The sequence below is a fragment of the Phoca vitulina genome, unplaced genomic scaffold, assembly GCF_004348235.1.
Source record: "Phoca vitulina isolate PV1807 unplaced genomic scaffold, GSC_HSeal_1.0 scaffold1, whole genome shotgun sequence".
NCBI lineage: Eukaryota > Metazoa > Chordata > Mammalia > Carnivora > Phocidae > Phoca > Phoca vitulina.
Window position 1 is genome coordinate 42,800,995 of NW_022589704.1, and position 17,992 is coordinate 42,818,986.

The 17,992-nt window shown below is 41.9% G+C and overlaps 1 protein-coding gene across 10 annotated transcripts in view; it reads right to left on the reverse strand.

Moving 5' to 3' along the window:
- MYO1B (myosin IB) overlaps positions 1 to 17,992 on the reverse strand; it is a 179,868-nt gene that overhangs the window by 125,428 nt on the left and 36,448 nt on the right. For all 10 annotated transcript variants that reach the window (XM_032405920.1, XM_032405946.1, XM_032405939.1 and 7 more), the window contains one exon: positions 1,281 to 1,396. In XM_032405920.1, coding sequence (XP_032261811.1) covers positions 1,281 to 1,396 — 116 coding nt within the window. The remainder of the gene's footprint in view (positions 1 to 1,280; positions 1,397 to 17,992) is intronic.

A 17,992-nucleotide genomic window follows, 5' to 3' on the forward strand; every position in this document is an offset into this window, starting at 1 on the left:
AAGAAGAGAGTAAGAAGGGAAAAATGAAGGAGGGGAAATTGGAGGGGAGGCGAACCATGAGAGACTATGGACTCTGAGAAACAAACTGAGGGTTCTAGAGGGGAGGTGGGTGGGGGGATGGGTTAGCCTGGTGATGGGTATTAAAGAGGACAATTATTGAATGGAGCCCTGGGTGTTATACGCAAACAATGAATTATGGAACACTACATCAAAAACTAATGATGTAATGTACGGTGATTAACATAACATAATAAAATTTTTTAAAATGCAAAAAAAAAATAAAGTATTTCATCACAGGGACTTAACTACAGGGATAACTTTATAAAACAAATTTCAAGATTTTATTTTTCTCCAGGCAAAACGAAACAAGATGACTTGCAAAATCTACTTGTAGACAAAAACAGAATCCACTTGATTGGCAAAATATACAGTATTTAGCTTTTAACAACCATTTTCAGGAATTAACTTAAATTTTTAGTTCCAAACAGTCCAAAAATGTCAGTATGTGCTATGCTATCAAGAGAAACATCTAAGGCTGGGGTATATATATATTCTTTAATTATTAGATTTTATTTTCTATCAAAAGTAATAGAGCCCATAGCTCATCTTCAACCAGAGAGAGAAAATTCTTTTCTGCTAGACCACAACTAAAAGTCTACAGGCTCTTTCACTTTAGTTCAGAGTTCTTCAACCTTGGCGCTATGTAATTATTGTAGCTTGATATTTATAGAAATTCTTTACACTAACAAGTGACCTTCAGAAAAAAATCAAACAAGTGCCTATCTTTGGGGAAGGTGAAATCATTGGCCTCACATACACATCTGGTGAACAATGGCAGTGTCTATGAAGATCTATAAACTGAAGGTATTATTTATTCCTTTTGCTGAAAAACCATTACACAACCCAACACTTGGGATCTTTCTTGACCCAACCCACGAAAATGCTGCTTGGGCTCTGTAAAAGAATAAACAATGTACATTCTTGTTTTATTTGCAAAAATAATTAGCAGCAGCTGCTACTTATACACAATTTGCAATAGAACATATTTTACATACTGAACCCAAATATTTCAGAACTTGAAGAGCCTGACGCCAAATGAAGTATTCTGCCTTTTTTGAAATTTAAAATAAGGCATAACAATTGACTTTCACATTCCTTCCTCTAATTTTAAAAAATGACGACAACATTTTCCTGAGACTCGAGGGAAACAGCTGGACGCATCTGTCAACTACACATCCCTGCAGTGAAAGAGAAACTTAGCGCTTCAATCCCGTACTTACATGTGAGGGCTCAGTTCATAAAAATTTCTATTCCTGTAATCTTCTACTTTCTCCGGTGAATAAATGGGTAAGGACCGGTATGGGTTAACCGATATAACCACACTTCCAATGTACGTCTGGCAAAAGAAAGAACAAAAAATATCCTCATTATTACACAGGACATGTTTTAACATCTTAAATCACAGTGTCTCATGGTTTCATCCTTTTAAAAACAAAACTAGTTCTACTGCGTGACCATTCATACTTTTCAAGAACACTTAATATCTCCAAAGACACATGGTCAATAATGTTTATTCATTTTGCTGATAAATGGAAGGCACAGATTTATACATTGAAAATACCTTTCAAAATAAATCTCTAGATTAATTTAAGGTCCTGGGTAAGAGTTCACAGTCCTGTCACACTTGCCAAAAGTTTCGTCACCAACCACAGCTAATTTTGAGCAACAGCTATGCTTTCTCTTATTCCAGTTAGAACTGGTGTCTCCTTCTCTCATCTTTATCCTGCCGTCCACTGTAACCCAGGATTTCCCTCCGCCTGAACCACATCCATACCCATCAACTAGGGCCTTTACTTTGGGACTGGCCTTACCCCAGCCCGTCAATCTCTCCAATGGGCTCTGACAGCAGACAGCTCCGTATGAGAGCCACGTTTATCCTTTGGGCGTTCAAACAACATAATCTCATATTCTATCTAACATACTGTAACATCAGAATTTAAATGTACTTTCTTGTATATTTATGGAGAGTATATTTAATGTCAAATTTAAATTCAATGTGGAATGTAAATGTACTTCTAGAGGGATCGATACCGTATTTTAGCAGACATGAACCCTCTCACACTACAAACTGGAACGCTATTAATCTTCCTTTTCATTTTGATCTGGATTCCTGGCAGCAAGAGTAGTCCGGTTCAGTTCATTCCGTACAAAGACTAGCACCAGGCCATGAGGAAAAGTCACGTAACTGAAACTCATTTTAGTGGCTTCATTTTTCCTTTGTTTCAACATCATGAGGGAGGGGGGCAGCGTGGAGACATGAACAAAAATAGGTAAGTGATAAAAATTTTTTTAAGAAAGAGGTGAAAGAAAAAAAGAAGGGAAAAAAGTCAACTCTAACTTTCCCACCTTTCCAGTGTCACGCAACAAAAGGTGGCATTTTTTAGAGCAACAAATTTTTCCCGTATTGCCACCACTGGATTCAAGATTGTCAGATCTTTCTAGAAAACTGAACGGAATAGCAAACAGAACAGTATGAACGTTCTGATTTTTTTTTTTTTAACATAGGTCACAATTATTTTAATTACAAAAGACTTCTCCCCGAACCCGGAAAACTGAACAGGTCATTTCTACACATACTTTTTCATCCTCTTAAGCATAGACAAGACCCCTGTTGTGAAAGAAAACTCTGTTCCCACGCAGTTTCTACATTTATTTCTGACATTCATTTCTGACATTCTATCACTAGGACCAATTAATCTAGCCTGACGAGAAATGATTCCAAGTTTCCTAACTTTCTGCATTTTCAGAAAGGTTTCTTCCCACTCCAACCTACCTGGGCAAGGAGGTGGGAGATGGTGGAGACTGAGTAACGGTCTCAATCGCTTCTAGCGAATATACTAGAATTAGCTACAATGGTAGAGATGAAAATGTAATGGCTGGTTATTCTTTTAATATCTGCTGATTAAAAGACTGGCCTTCTTCAGCAGAAAAGCACATGACTCACCTTTTTTAGGTAATTTCTAGAACCACAATAACTGAGACAGATATTTGCTGTTGGCAGAGAAACCAATGGTCAAGTTGCTCTTTAAAACCAAACTTCACAGCAACTAAATTCTTGATAAAAATCTGCCTCTGTAGCATTCTGACATATTGAACAACTCTGCTGCCTCAAACCCAAAATCAAAAGCCACACGACTGAGTTATAAGTTTCTCTTTGTTACTTGTGACTTTTATACACACTGAATTATGTGTGCTTCCCCCCCCACCAGCTCTTCCCCTAACACCTCGAAACGGCCTGGCCCATTAATGATGCCCCGTAAATATTTGTTAACTGAATGACTGATTTGTACAGGGCCAGCTCGTCACTAAGAAAGTGACTCTCATATAATTATTCTTCTGTTGAAATAAAATAGCAAGTACACTGCACACAGTGCCTAAGATTTTATGAAACCTATATGCCACGTGTTGCCACCGAACAAACCTTTAAACTATATCCTTTCCCCTCAGGTTCCTACTGTGGGATATTGTTTGCAAAGATGGCTAGAACAATTCCTTCCACCCCTGTAGGCATACATCCCTTTGACATGTGACTTTGCCACTCTTTCTATCATAAGATCGTTTATTCCTCCAGTCCTTCAGTTTGGACTCGTCCACGTGACCTGATTGTCAAATATCCAATGGGACATTATAAGATGAGACATAAGCAGAGGCTTGCAAAGTACCTGTATAGGAGGAACCCCTTTTTTATGGCCGTGGCTGGAAGCCATGATATGAATGGGCTTGAGCCACATGCATGGCTGAGGCGCCCTGAGCTGCAGAGCCTGACGCCCAGCTCTGAGCGAAGCCATTCTCGGCCACCCAGCCCCGGTCAGGCCACCAGATGCCTGAAGTCAGATGCATGATGCCGGCTGAGACCAGCAGAAGACACATCAACCTAAAGTCCACCTAAATTGCTATCCCAGAGAACTGGGCACAAATAAATGGTTGTTGTTTTAGGCCACTAATTTGGGGAGCTGGCTTGTTACCCAGCAACAATTACTGGTACACCAACACAGTTCAAAACAGATCAGAAAGGGGCCAAGCAGGACAAGCTTTATCAATCTAAATAAGGAAACAGTCAAAGAAACCTCACTATCTCCCCATTCTACTTTATGTATATGTTTCAGATATGTATCCTCTAATCTTGAATTCCTAACTAGATTTGTCCTCTACCATGACGCCTGCCCTTGCTGTTTATGGGTTTCTTCTTTGAAGGGTCTACGTGCATTCGTCAAAGATTTAAATATTCCCACACTGTGTCAACAAATAACTCAAATGTTCAGTCATAGTTCTCCTTTCTCTGAGACCCGGAAGAATTCCTGATAGCAGCTGACTGACTGGGTGGAGTTTATGATTCTACTCTGGTCTTGGGCAGCTATCCATTCTACATTCAGGTAACTGCAATACCAGATTACACCTCCTTTTTGGGGATCAGAACAATGGCGACCAGATAGTTCATGTTTACATCAATTAACATTTGGACTTACAAATGAGAAAACATTATTTTTTTAACAAGCAACTGCATATTATTTAAAGTTGGTATCTTCTCATTGTGCCATGCTCTAAAAAGAACTATAAACTAACTCATTTAGTAACCACTGGCATTAAGAGGTTGGACTAACTAATGGCATTAAGAGTTTCTTAAAGTCAGATATGTACATGAAAGGGCTGGGTGTGTCCACTTTATTCTGAATATGCCCCAGAGAAAAACAGAAAAAGAAAAGCTTATAAAAATCTTTACAAAAGGGAGCGGCAAACAGGATTCATCCCTTGCCCCCCAGAGTTCCACTCACTTACTGGACTGGTAATAAGAGGTGTGTGTATTCTGTGTCCAGGATACACTACTACTCTGGAGCTCGGATAGTGCCCGTACCAACGGCGCCCACAAAAAGGCCTCCCGCGGCTCAGTTCATTTCCCAGCAGGCCACTTCTATGGCTGCGCTCACATCTCCGTTTTGTCCCTGGGCCCCAAAGAACGCAGAGAAACTCCTACTGGAATGCAGAGGATGTTCTCCCATTAAGTGAATTACACTGAAAGGGACTCCTTCCCCGTAATGGCCAAGACTATCTCCCAGTTAGGTTCTATCTACCTTCTCCAACAGAGACAAGCCTGGCTCTCATTTCCCTTGTATGTATGTATTTGCTCAATCAATGTACTTATTTACTCGATGTAATCAACCTCCTAACCATCTCAGCCCCTTCCCAGCTCACCACACCTCCAGGTTCCCAGCCTTTGCACCCCAAGTACTCAGGCATATGCACACCACCACTATGACACTGGAAAGCCCCCTTTAGTCCCACTGCCCTGTGGGACCAGCCTCTGACATCTGGGAAGGAAAAAGGAAGTGGAGGGGAGGGGAAGGGGAGAGAGGAGAGGAGCGGAGGAGGAGGGGGAAGGATGCTGGGGGAGGGGGAGGGAACAAGGAGGGAAGAGAAAGGGAAAACTCTAACTTTTTATAAATGACATTCGATTAGCAACTTTTTCATTTCTCAAGGGCAGACATTAAATCAAGAATGTACAAACATTCCTAAGTCAAAACAATCTCCGTCTTCATATTTCAGATATCTGTAGCATTCCAGAACAAATGCCTTGTGAATAACCAAATAATACTCAGAGTATTCCTATTGTGATCACAGAGAAAACTGAAGTATTTTCTGGAGTACGTGCATCCAGCAATTCAGAACCCAGAAGAAAGACCCCTGATATATGTAATCTAAACCCCAGTCTCTCCAGTTGTGGCTCAGTCGGTTAAGCGTCTGCCTTTGGCTCAGGTCATGATCCCGGGGTCCTGGGACCAAGCCGTGTTGGCCTCCCTGCTCAGTGTTCTCCTTTTCCCTTTCCCTCTGCCCCTCCCCCCCAGATCCCGCCCAGCTCATGCTTTCTCTTGCTATCTCTCTCTCAAATAAATAAATAAATAAAATCTTTTAAAATAAAATTTTAAGTCTCCCTAAAAGTCATGTGTAACCACAGGTGAAAACCACCGCTTGTGGTCTTCACCTTCAGGACCCACAGAAACATGTTTTACTCTTGATGGCAGCAGCCGTGACTCTGTCGCTCTTGACCTATCTTCTATCTTACTTTCCTCTTTAAATATTCCGATGTAATCAGTTCTGTAAACATTTCAAAACAGGAGAGAAAATCCTTCTGGCCTCACTTACTTTCATTTTAGCCACATTTCTAATAAACTCGGCACACTCCAGAGAAAGAGCAACAACATCTCTAAATTGGGGCCATTCTGTAGCCGCGTATTTCAAATGTTTAACTATGACTCATTGTAAGAAATAGATTTTCATCACGACGAAGTATGTGTTTAAGTGTATATTTACATACACATACACACATGTGTATGAAGCAAAACTTCCACAAAACCCTAAATACTCTTACCGTATGTGATACACTGATAGGATTTGTTCAATTCTATTCATTACAAATTTTTTTTTAAACTGCTGGTCTTAACCCATCAAGTGGTTTTTATCACCCATTAACAGGTTGAAACTTACAGTTCAAAAAATACTGCTACAGAGCACTTCTTAACCTTTTTTTAGTTGTAGATCCCTTTGAAATGCCAATGAAAGCTACAAAACTTCTCCCCAGAAAAAAACACACATATAATAGGCACATAAAAGTTTGCATACAGTTGATAGACTGAGTTAAGAACTCCTACTCTAAGGGAAAAAACAATGGCCACTAATGGAAAAAGGAAAAGAGACAGAGGGAAAGAAAAGCAAAGAAAGAAAGAAAAGGAGTAAGAAGTGATCACAATAATTCTGCAAGCATAACAATGAAGAGCTGTTTAGAGTAAGAGCCAGCAGCTCAGCTCAGCGGGCCCTGAGCGCTGCTTTATTACACGGCACCAACTCAGAACACAGCATGACGATCAAAGGCCAAAATGAGAGACAGTATTCTGGTTTTGATGACAAGGATATACACAATACATTTTGGAAAGATATCTAGCCAAAGAAACTTTTTTCAAGTTAAATAGTGAAGCACAGTTTGAATATTTTTCGAGTCTCAATTATGTGGAACTGTACGCACACTCCACTGCAATGCTAAATGAACGAAACATTAGTGTCCATACGCAGGAAAGTCAGGAGAGTTTCAGATCTTTCATATCATAGTTCTTCCCCGGGGCAACATTAAGACCTTTAGAAGCTCTAAATTCTGAAAGTTTACATTTCAATTCCCCATATGAAACTGAAAATAAAATTATAACTAAACCATAAAATACATGTATGGAAATCTTACAATGACTTGTTTTCACCATCATGACTACTTTGACGCTGCTTTCAATATCAATTTCTTCCAAAATATATTTTTGAAGCCCCTGCTTTGCTGAGGTTCTAACCAGGCATCCCATCTGCCTATCTACCAGCTTCCTGATTTTCTTCAGAATGAATTTTAGTTATTTGTGTTACCATCTCCAGTTACTTAACAACTCATCCCCAAACCTATTAAAGTGCTCGCACAGGGGCGCCTGGGTGGCTCAGTTGGTTAAGCATCTGCCTTCAGCTCAGGTCGTGATCTCAGGGTGCTGGGATCGAGCCCCACGTCAGGCTCCCTGCTCGGTGGTGGGGGGAGGGTTCTGCTTCTCCTCCTTCTTCTCCCTCTGCCTCCTCCCCCCAACCATGCTTGCTCTTGCTCTCTCAAATAAATAAAATCTAAAAAAAAAAAAAAAAAAGTGCTGGCATAAAACATGCACTTAAACACCTTTTTACTAAACTCTCCCTCAATCCCCATGAGATAGATATGAATTCTGCACCTTAATGTGCATAACAATGGAACACAAAGAAGTTAAGTGGTATGACCACATTATCTAACAGAAGTGCAATCAGGACAAGGAGCCAAGAGTCCACTCTTTTTTCATCAGAGCACACCATCCATGCTATTTTTTAGGCCTGTGAAGCTTGGGGAAAAAGTGGCCAAGCAGAATGGCTAATCATAGAAACCTGTGTTGTGCAACGCCTTCCAAGAGCATCTTCACCTTTGTATCACAGAGACCCACTCTGTTGGGCAGAAGCCTCCTATTTGACTCCCTGAGGAATGCTGAAACCCTCATGCCACCAGGGATAAACGAAAAAGGAGGAGGGGGGAGGAAAAGATGTAGTTACAGGAAAAATGTCTCATCTCAATAGAGAAGATTTTTTCTTAATGTTTATCCTAGTACACAAAGTATGTGCCTCCATCATGAAGAAATGCAAGACACCGTATAATAATCATCCTTGAATGTCAGAAATAAACCAGGAGAGTGGCAAGGCAACAGGAAATATTTCAGGAAATATCTTACTTAATGCTAACGATTTAGTCTAAAATGGCACCAAAGAAGTATTAAAGAATGTGTAGGATTCCTCCAAATCCCGGGATGCTAGCCGCGTTTCTCCAAGCCACTCTCGCCTGCACAGCAATAACACTTCAAATCCAGCACGGGTCAGGACACAGGTAAAAATACCTTTTCCCACGGCTACAGAGCTGCACCAACTGCCTTGACAGAATTCAGGCTACAGCCACTGAAGAAGCAAGCAACGCGGTTACTGAGAGCCTTCTTCACGCACAACATCACGTTAGGCACAGTGGGAACCACAAGACGCTCCTATGGTCTGGGCTCCTGAGTGGCTTATCCTAGAGCTTAGGAGGTGAGACGTCTATATCATCAAACGTAAAACTTAAAGAGTTGTCTAGCCACAAAAAGAGATGAAGTAAGATTGAAGCGATTCCTGGTTAAATGAATCATTCGTCTTCTTATTGCCTAGGTGAGTGCTTTGGGTCTACGTGAGGGAACGATCACTGTGAACTGCAGAGGTCCAAGAACAATCCAGAAAGTCAGAAGATGTGAGCAGGTCTAAAAGGATGGGCATGACTGACACACAGTAATGTGCCCCCAAAGAGTGGCATAAGAGAATTCGGGTTTTAGGTAATAATTGAACTCCTCTTTTTTCCTTCAAAAAAAATTTTTTTAAGTATGAATTGCCAGAGACTCAAAACAGTTTTCTGTATACGCCCAGGTCCACCGCAGCACTGTTCCCCAAGGGTGGAAGCAGCCCAAGCGTCCACTGATGGAAGAATGGATAAACAACATGAGGTACAGAGATACAATGGAATATATTCAGTCTTATAAAGGAAGGAAATTCTGGCACATGCTCCAACATGGATTAAAACATAGAGGCACAAAGGCCTACCCACCCATATTTCAAAGACAAGAATGAGACAGCTTGCCTAGAGCAAAGACCTCCAGTGAGTAATAGCCCAGAAAAGAAGACTGGGATCAAACTGCAGAGAGCCTCAAATGTCAGGGTGAGGAGACTGAGCTCCATCAAGTTTGAGAGCAGTTCTGAAGTAAGAGTCAGTGTGTGCTCTCTCGCTCTCTCCCTCTCTCTCAAATAAATAAATAAATCTTTAAAAATAGGCATGCCTGGGTGGCTCAGTCGGTTAAGCATCTGACTCTTGGTTTTGCCTCGGGTCCTGATCTCAGGGTTGTGAGATCAAGCCTGGCATTAGGCTCCCCACTCAGTGGGGGATCTGCTTGGGATCCTCTCCTCTGCCACCCCCCACACCCCCGGCCTCACAAGCATGCACTCATGCTCTCTCTCTCGCAAATAAATAAATAAATCTTAAAAAAAAAAAAAAAGAGTCAGTGTGTGGAGTGAGGGGGTTAGATGCTGAAACAGACTGACTTGTTCTTGAGCTCTTCACTCAGATTCTATGTCATACAGAATTTAATGCTTCAAATGCATTTGAAATACTGTGTGAACCTTGGTTCCAAGTTATCTGGCAAAGTTTTTCAGTTTTGTGTGAACCTGGGTAATATACTTAACTTCTCCAAACCCGTTTCCTCATCTGAACAAGAAGGAGAACACTGGTTCCTCCGTCGTCTAATTCTGAGGATTAAATGGGATTCTGTGTTAAACTAGGAAACACAGCACCCGATGCACAGCAAGTGTCCCATAAATACTACCTATTGTGATCACAGAAACTCACAGTTTGGCTCTGTTGGAATCTGCTGGCCACTGTAAATAACCAAGGCAGGACTTGAAAACCTATGACATCGCTAATATATCAGCGAAATTCATTAAGGAGTCCCATAATGTGCAAGTCTTACAAAACGGTCTTTGTATACAGGGACTTGAAGAGTTTTCAGATGAGCACATGAGGTCTGTCTTAATGAAACTAACATTAAAAGCCTAGGAACCCAAGAAAATGATTATACAAGACAAGCTGGTGGAATCTTCAGAGACGACAACAGGCTATTCACTTCACGAGGAGGAATATACCCTCTTCTTGGGTCTCAGATCCTGGGAATTGGATCACAAGACATCAAGACATTATGTGCCACAGTGTTTTTAATTAGCCATTTGTAAGATTTCCCAGATTCCCTGGAAGAGGACTTTTGTCTCATTTGGTTTTTTAAAAACACAGTTTGGTCTAGCAAACACTTTGGTTGGTTTTTTAGACACAGTTCAAAATTGTGAAAAACTGCCCGAGTGAAAAAATTACAAATGTAAGGTCAATAACCGTGTAGCCTACTATCTGGGTCTTCTATCCAACATAGTGTCATTCATGTGTGCACCTCATATACACAGCCTAAGAACATATTTGGGATTTTTTTGGTTTGTTTTTTTTTAAAGATTTTATTTATTTGAGAGAGAGATAATGAGAAAGAGAGCACAAGCAAGGGGGAGGGGAAAAGGGAAAAGCAGGCTCTTTGCCGAGCAGGGAGCCCCACATGGGGCTCGATCCCAGGACCTTGGGATCATGACCTGAGCTGAAGCAGACGCTTAACCCACTGAACCGCCCAGGTGCCCCTAAGAACATATTTGTGATACGTAAGCAAAATATATATATAACTCATACTAATAATAGCCTATTTTCACAGAAGATGAAACCGAAGGCATTTAAAGGTTTTTAAAACTTGCCCAAGGTTGGGGACTGGGTGGCTCAGTTGGTTAAGTGTCTGCCTTTGGCTCAGGTCATGATCCCAGGGTCCTGGAATCCAGTCTTGTGTCAGGCTTCCTGCTCAGCAGGGAGTCTGCTTCTCCTTTTCCCTCTGCCTCTCTCTCTCTCAAATAAATAAGTGAAATCTTAAAAAAAAAAAAAAAAAAAGACTTGCCCAAGATCTCACCATTAGTGGCAGAGATAGTTTCATGTCAAAGCTCTACACCAAAGTCTGTGACATTAGAACAGAGAAATGTGATTTGGTCAGACTCTTTCAGCTGCTCAGCACAGAGATGCTGTCACGTTACATCAAGTGCTGAGTTTTACTGTACTAAGGAACACACCCAGGAACCCCTGGACAACCTATCACCAAGCTACAAGAAAAGCTGGGACCCAAGAGTGAGTATGGGTGCAGGGTGGCACTATGCCAAGCAACGCGAGTTGGTGAAGGCTTCTGTCCAGTTCCACTATCAATGTGCTCATCCCCTGCTCATGTTTCTGCTGCTTCTGGGCCTGCTACTAACTGGTTTTCTCACTTTCTACTCCATAGCTGGTCTACTTCAAAGATGCTTACTCATAGTTCTGCTTGCAACATGGCCCATCGTGGCCTCACTATATCATGACTGCCAGGATCTGCTTTCATTGATACTGTATTTTTTCTGTATTTCTCAATTCAAAGTTTGAGGAATGAAATAAGCCCTGTTCATCTTTTTATCTCTGCTGTGCCATAAATCACTGGTCTTAGATCTGGAGCCCATACATAGGCCTGGGGTCACCCAAACCATGGCTGCCAAGGGAGGCCAGCAAGCTGGTCAGGCATGGTCACTGTCAGTCCAAGGCTTGACTAAACTACCATCTGTTCCTGTGTTATAATCCTCTGTTCCTGTGCTGCCAGTCATTTCAGACTATGAATTAAAGAACTATATATGAGTTCTATGCCACACGAAAATACTAGCTAAAAATATCATCTCAGGCAGCCTTTATTTTAGAGCAGGGTAACACAATACTATAATATCATTGTTGAGATAAACTCTATTATGAGACAAGTATTTCCAAATATGTATCATTCTCCAGACCTAATAAAACTCTCTTAGCTAAGGCACAGAGTGGTCCTGTTACAGGTACACTACGAGCTGAAAACAGTATTTGTGGTGAATTAAAGTAGTAATACAACAAAAATGAAATCTGTTCAATGAATACCAAAGAGGGAGGGGGGTAGGGAAAAGAGGGAGGAAGAGAGTGGGAGACAGGGAGGGAAAGAGAGTTGGGGGAGGGGAGAAAGACTGTAATTACAAGGAAATCTCAGTATCTGAAACCTTCAAGAAAACTCATTCTGGGTTTCCAAGGTTTTCAGATGGTCATGGCACCTGCCAGGTCCTCCACACCTATTATGTGCCAGGCACCAGGCAGAGGCCCCTTAATCTCCATCACGACTCAACAAGATAAGCATCATGATACCTACTGTGTGGATGAGAAAACTGACTCTCAATTACTCACACTGGTCCCAGTGGTTGTGAGAGGCCAAGATTCAACCTTAGGTCTATGTGCCAAAGGCCTGTGCCTTTTCCAACATGCCACATTGTATGTCAGCCGCCAGCCCTCCAAAACGGAGTCTGAAAACTCTTTAGAAATTAGGACTGCCATTAATATAGATCTGTGGTATAGATGTCACACCAGAAATAGGTGCCTGGGGGTGGGGGTGGCTGAGCTGGTCATGCGACTTGGCCACATGCCCCTTGTGCTGATCTGCTCCCCCTCCTCTATTTTGTGCTCATAAAGGTGAAGGACCTCATTCAGCTGTCAATCTCCTGCCATCCAGTGAACATGATAAAAACAATCTCCTCCCAAGGTCTTCTCCCACCTTCCAGAGGGGGAAAGCATCATCCCAACAGTTGCTATCACTTTTCTTGGATCAGTGAGCGCCTATGCCTTTAGAACTGAACGCACTCGCTGTCGCACTAGATCATGTCACTGCACTGCTGAATGCTAACTCAACATGTGGCAGGAATGCTGACTATCATCTCAATTATGTGTCTGGATTGTTGAGACTGCCTCGTTCCAAATCTATACATTCTTCAATAGCACACTTAATTATTTTGAACAGCACACTGCAGACTGTGACTACTTGGACTTTAGTGGTATCACTGAATGCTCCGAGCAACCATGTACAGTCAACAGGACTAATATTAAAAGCATGAGCTCTGGAGCTGGACGTCCTGGGTGTGAACCCCAGCTTTATCACCTACTTGCCATGTGACCTTGGACAAGTTAATTTGTCTTCCTAAGCCTCAGTTTCCTTATAGTAAAATGAAGATAATTTAAAAACCTACAATGCATAGAACTTTAGTAAAAATTAAATGAACAAATATATGTAAAGTGCTTAGAATAGCACACTGTAGGGGCGCCTGAGTGGCTCAGTCGGTTAAGCGTCTGCCTTCAGCTGAGGTCATGATCTCAGGGTCCTGGGATCGAGCCCTACATCGGGCTCCCTGCTCAGTGGGGAGTCTGCTTCTCTCTCTCCCTCTCCCTCTGTGTGTATGCTCTCTCTCACTCTCACTCTCTCAAATAAATAAATAAAATCTTAAAAAAAAAAAAAAGAATAGTATACCATACCTATAAGGCTTAATAAATGTGAGTTGTTACCATTTACCATTTTACCAATAATAAAACAGTCTCCGGGAGTTAAGGCACTTGCCCTCGGTGTCACAGACAGTAAGTGGTAGAGTCAGGACTGGAGCTCTGGTCTCTGCTTCCAGTACCCACCACAGTGCTATCCAAACGTAACACCACTGCAAGCCTGAGGTCAGGCCTTCATTTCCTCCAAATTAAACCTCAAATATGGCTTCGCCAAGAACATTTAAATTAATATATTATAAATACTATACAAATATTTCAAGTACTGCTGAGTGCCTACATGATGAAATGAAGAAATAAAAGAAATTTTCCGGTCACCAAAGGTTTTAAGAGAGCTGAGGCAGGTTGAAACTGGGGAGTTGTCACCAAAAATGATTGTTTGGAAAAATATGATAAAACTGTCCAAGAGATACTGTGCTCAGAAATTAGACACAACATTTCTCGTTAGCCTTGTGATTGCTCCTTTTCACCAGCTTTATCTAGCCTTCTAATGCTGTCTCCATTCCAAACCCTAAAGCTACACTCTGGGAAACACATGCAATGTGTTCTTCACGTCTCCTGAAGGTCTACCTTTTCAGTGAGCCCAGGAGGCAGAGTCCGCTCCTGGTGAACCACCCCGTACACTATGAAGTCTAGCAGTCTCATGTTGCCAAGTCAGGGAATCCCTCCCTAAATGGTCTAGGTGGGATGGGCGAAGACAATAAAAATGGTTCTTTTTTCACTCAAACATTTATGGGTCTGGGTTCACTGGGTAAAGAGCCATCCTCTTCCTACTTCCAACTCTAGAAAAAAATTTGATTTGTTCATCAAGCCAACAGAATCTGGAGCTGGACGTCCTGGGTGTGAATCCCAGCTTTATCACCTACTTGCCATGTGACCTTGGACAAGTTAATTTGTCTTCCTAAGCCTCAGTTTCCTTATAGTAAAATGAAGATAATTTAAAAACCTACAATGACCCACCACTCTCTTAACTACTATTAACTTCTAGAAATGAGACTGGGTAACTGGGCTGAGAAAATCACATTTTTATGTTACGCATTTCTGTACCATCTGAATTATTTTTTCCAAAAGCATAATTGTAATTTTTTAAAAAATGGACTTTTTAAAGCAAATTTTAAAAAGGAGAAAAAGATCGGAGAACATCCGGGTAGCAGGAATGACATTAAACTGGATGTCTGCACACCTGCCCGCTCTCAGCCAACATCCCTGTGAGCTTGGAAAAGGACCAAGCCTCCGTGAGCCTGTAGACCAGGCCGGCACCCCAATGACAGACTGGGAAAACCCTGAGCAGAGGACTCAGGTCAGCCGTGCCCCAACACCTGACCCACAGAAATAATGAGATAAGAAATGTATGTTATTGGGGCGCCTGGATGGCTCAGTCGTTAAGCGTCTGCCTTCGGCTCAGGTCATGGTCCCAGGGTCCTGGGATCGAGCCCCGCATCGGGCTCCCTGCTCCGCGGGAAGCCTGCTTCTCCCTCTCCCACTCCCCCTGCTTGTGTTCCCTCTCTCGCTGTGTCTCTCTCTGTCAAATAAATAAATAAAATCTTTAAAAAAAAAAAAAAAGAAATGTATGCTATTACAAGTTGTGAAGTTTGGGGGAAATCTGTCATGCAGCAATAAAAACTAGTAAGTCATTAACGCCAAATTCCCAGGAATATACTATACTCATAAGTTATATAACTGGAAAGTGTTTTTGAAACTTCAAATAATTATATAAATGTTAGCTAGTATTATTCATTTACTTTGCACTATTTTAAACCAAACAGATTGGGCACTTAGAGTTACGTAACTTTGATAACAGCATCTGATTTCATCCTTATGGGGCTCCTAATTCTAGTACTAACTTCTAAAAATTAAGACAATTTTTACTAGACTTTCAAACCAGTCACTTACACATCTACAATTAGTTTAACTTAAGATCCTAAAATTGGACTAATTCAGCCCCCTCTGGATGATCCTCAACCTAACAATTCAGATAGAAAACAAACTGAATCGACTTGTCAGCACCAAAAATACTTCTTGTCTGAGAACAGACACCTTGGTGCTTTAGTTTCCAAATTTGCCCTGGTCCTTGCTCTCACCTAAATTGTAGCTTTCCTGTTCCTGAACAGAACCACAGTCCTGACCAGCCACCCTAAAAACAGAATCGTGTCTGGGTGGGTCTCCTCCATGAAATCCTGCCACCATTCTGTCTGGCCAGGGGCGGGGGGTGCGGCAGGGGCGGAAGAAGGTCTGACAAAGTGCTCAGTTATGTCACAACCAGCATTTCCCAACACTGACCCCACACAGACTGTGAGACCGAAAGGCACATCCTGCAACTTGTCCCAGCCAGAACCGCACTCTGCCAAGAGGGAGGAATAAAAGCAGAGTCTCTGACCCTGCCTGTTACCCCATTGGGCCAACATTCCCTCTCTCTACTCTCACCTGATCCTCCTCCATGTCCAACTGAACAGCTCTTACTGCAAAGATCACATCAACGTCTGGAACTGTCTCAGATTTAGGGACTCTGCCTAGCCACAAACAGGATGATGAACCAACTAGGGGCTTCGGTGCGTGAACCCCCTTCAAAGCAAAGAATGGATGTTGCTGGAGCACGCCCTTGAGTATCTTTCATCGAAGTATCTGATCCCATCTTTACGGGGATCCTGATTCCTACTACTAACTTCTAAAAATTAAGACAACTTTTACTCAACTTTCAAAGCAGTCGCTCACAATTAAAATTGGTTTAACTTAAGATCCTAAAGTTGGACTAATTCAGCCCTCTGTATCAGGATGTCGCCCAATCTGACAATTCATATAGAAAACAAACTAAACGGGGGCGCCTGGGTGGCTCAGTCGTTAAATGTCTGCCTTCGGCTCAGGTCATAATCCCAGGGTCCTGGGATCAAGCCCCGCATCAGGCTCCCTGCTCAGCAGGAAGCCTGCTTCTCCCTCTCCCACTCCCCATGCTTGTGTTCCTGCTCTCACTATCTCTCTCTCTGTCAAATAAATAAATAAAATCTTTAAAAAAAATGTTTAAAAAAGAAAACAAACTAAATGTACCTGTCAGCACCAAAAATACGTATTACTCAAAGGGTTGCAAGGAGCAGTATTAGACAAAAACAAACCCATATGCATTACAGAACAGAATAAAACTGAATTATTTTGGAAGCAAATATCTCAACAAAATTTCTCTGAAGTGGATGGACTTCAACTATGTTCCCAGAGTCCCTGGGGCACCTATTTACTCTTTTCTGCCATTAGGAGTTCTTCAGTAGAAAGTGTGAGAAGAATGCCTTTGGGCACCTAGAAGCCTGAAGCCTAGAACTCAAATGATATAGGTATGCTTCCCATGGGGCATATTCTTTTGGTATCAACATCCACGAAGCCTCTTCATTACAAACTCCCTACCATACATGTGATAGATTTACAGCAGTGACCTCATTAGCATTAATTCCCCTTTCTTTCTCTCCTCTTCTTAACATGTTAATCAATATATATGGTTGGTTATTCACCTACTTACATACAGCCCATCTACTCTGGAAAAAGCTGACCCTACCCCAATCTTAGGGGTGGACATCATTTTCTTAAGCCACCCAGTTCATTCTGGTCACCAGACCACAGTGGTTCAGGAGTATGTGCGTAAATCAACTGGTCTACCCAGAGCTTTTGGTTTATTATGACAGGATCACAAGGGATTCTACTTCCGAAGTCAGCTGGCAGGAGATCCAGAAAATCACTAACAGTTATGAATGCTCTAGAAAGTTGATAACTTATATCTAGAGGCCAAGCAGTCCCTTGTGAGAGCTCTGTGAAGGCAGGGACTATTTCTTATCTCCAGATACTGGGGGTGTGGGGGCGAATGGATAGATGGCAGGATGGAAGAAGAGGGTCCCCTGATCTTGAGCTGGTTCACAAAGGAGCTGCTAAGTCTGTAGGGATAGCCAGAGTTCAAAAGTCTGCACTAAGGTCCTTCCATTTGCTGGCCCCCTTATCAACCATGGCTTCTGCAGTGAAATGCTCTACCCCTGAGCTATACCCCCTCAACCATGGCTTCTGAACATAAAAATGAATGTTCAGTTTTTTCATATGATGGGTCATCGTGGACCATCACCCACTTTTACAGTATAAAACTATGAGACTACAAAAGAGATTTAAAAAAAAAACAAACTGTACTTTCATTGTCTGGGAAACAATTTAAAAGAAGAGTGAAGTACAAGATAGTAAAATATTACATGTCATATTAACTTGGCCTCTGGCATTAGGCTAAACAATTCTGCAGTGACATATGAACAAAAGCAAAGCAGGAATAGTATCAAAGTAAGAGCCAGAAACAGATTTCTCAAGGGTGGTGTACACGACATACACAGTTGCAGAGGTGTGGTGATCAAATTTAGTGTATAGTATTTTTTT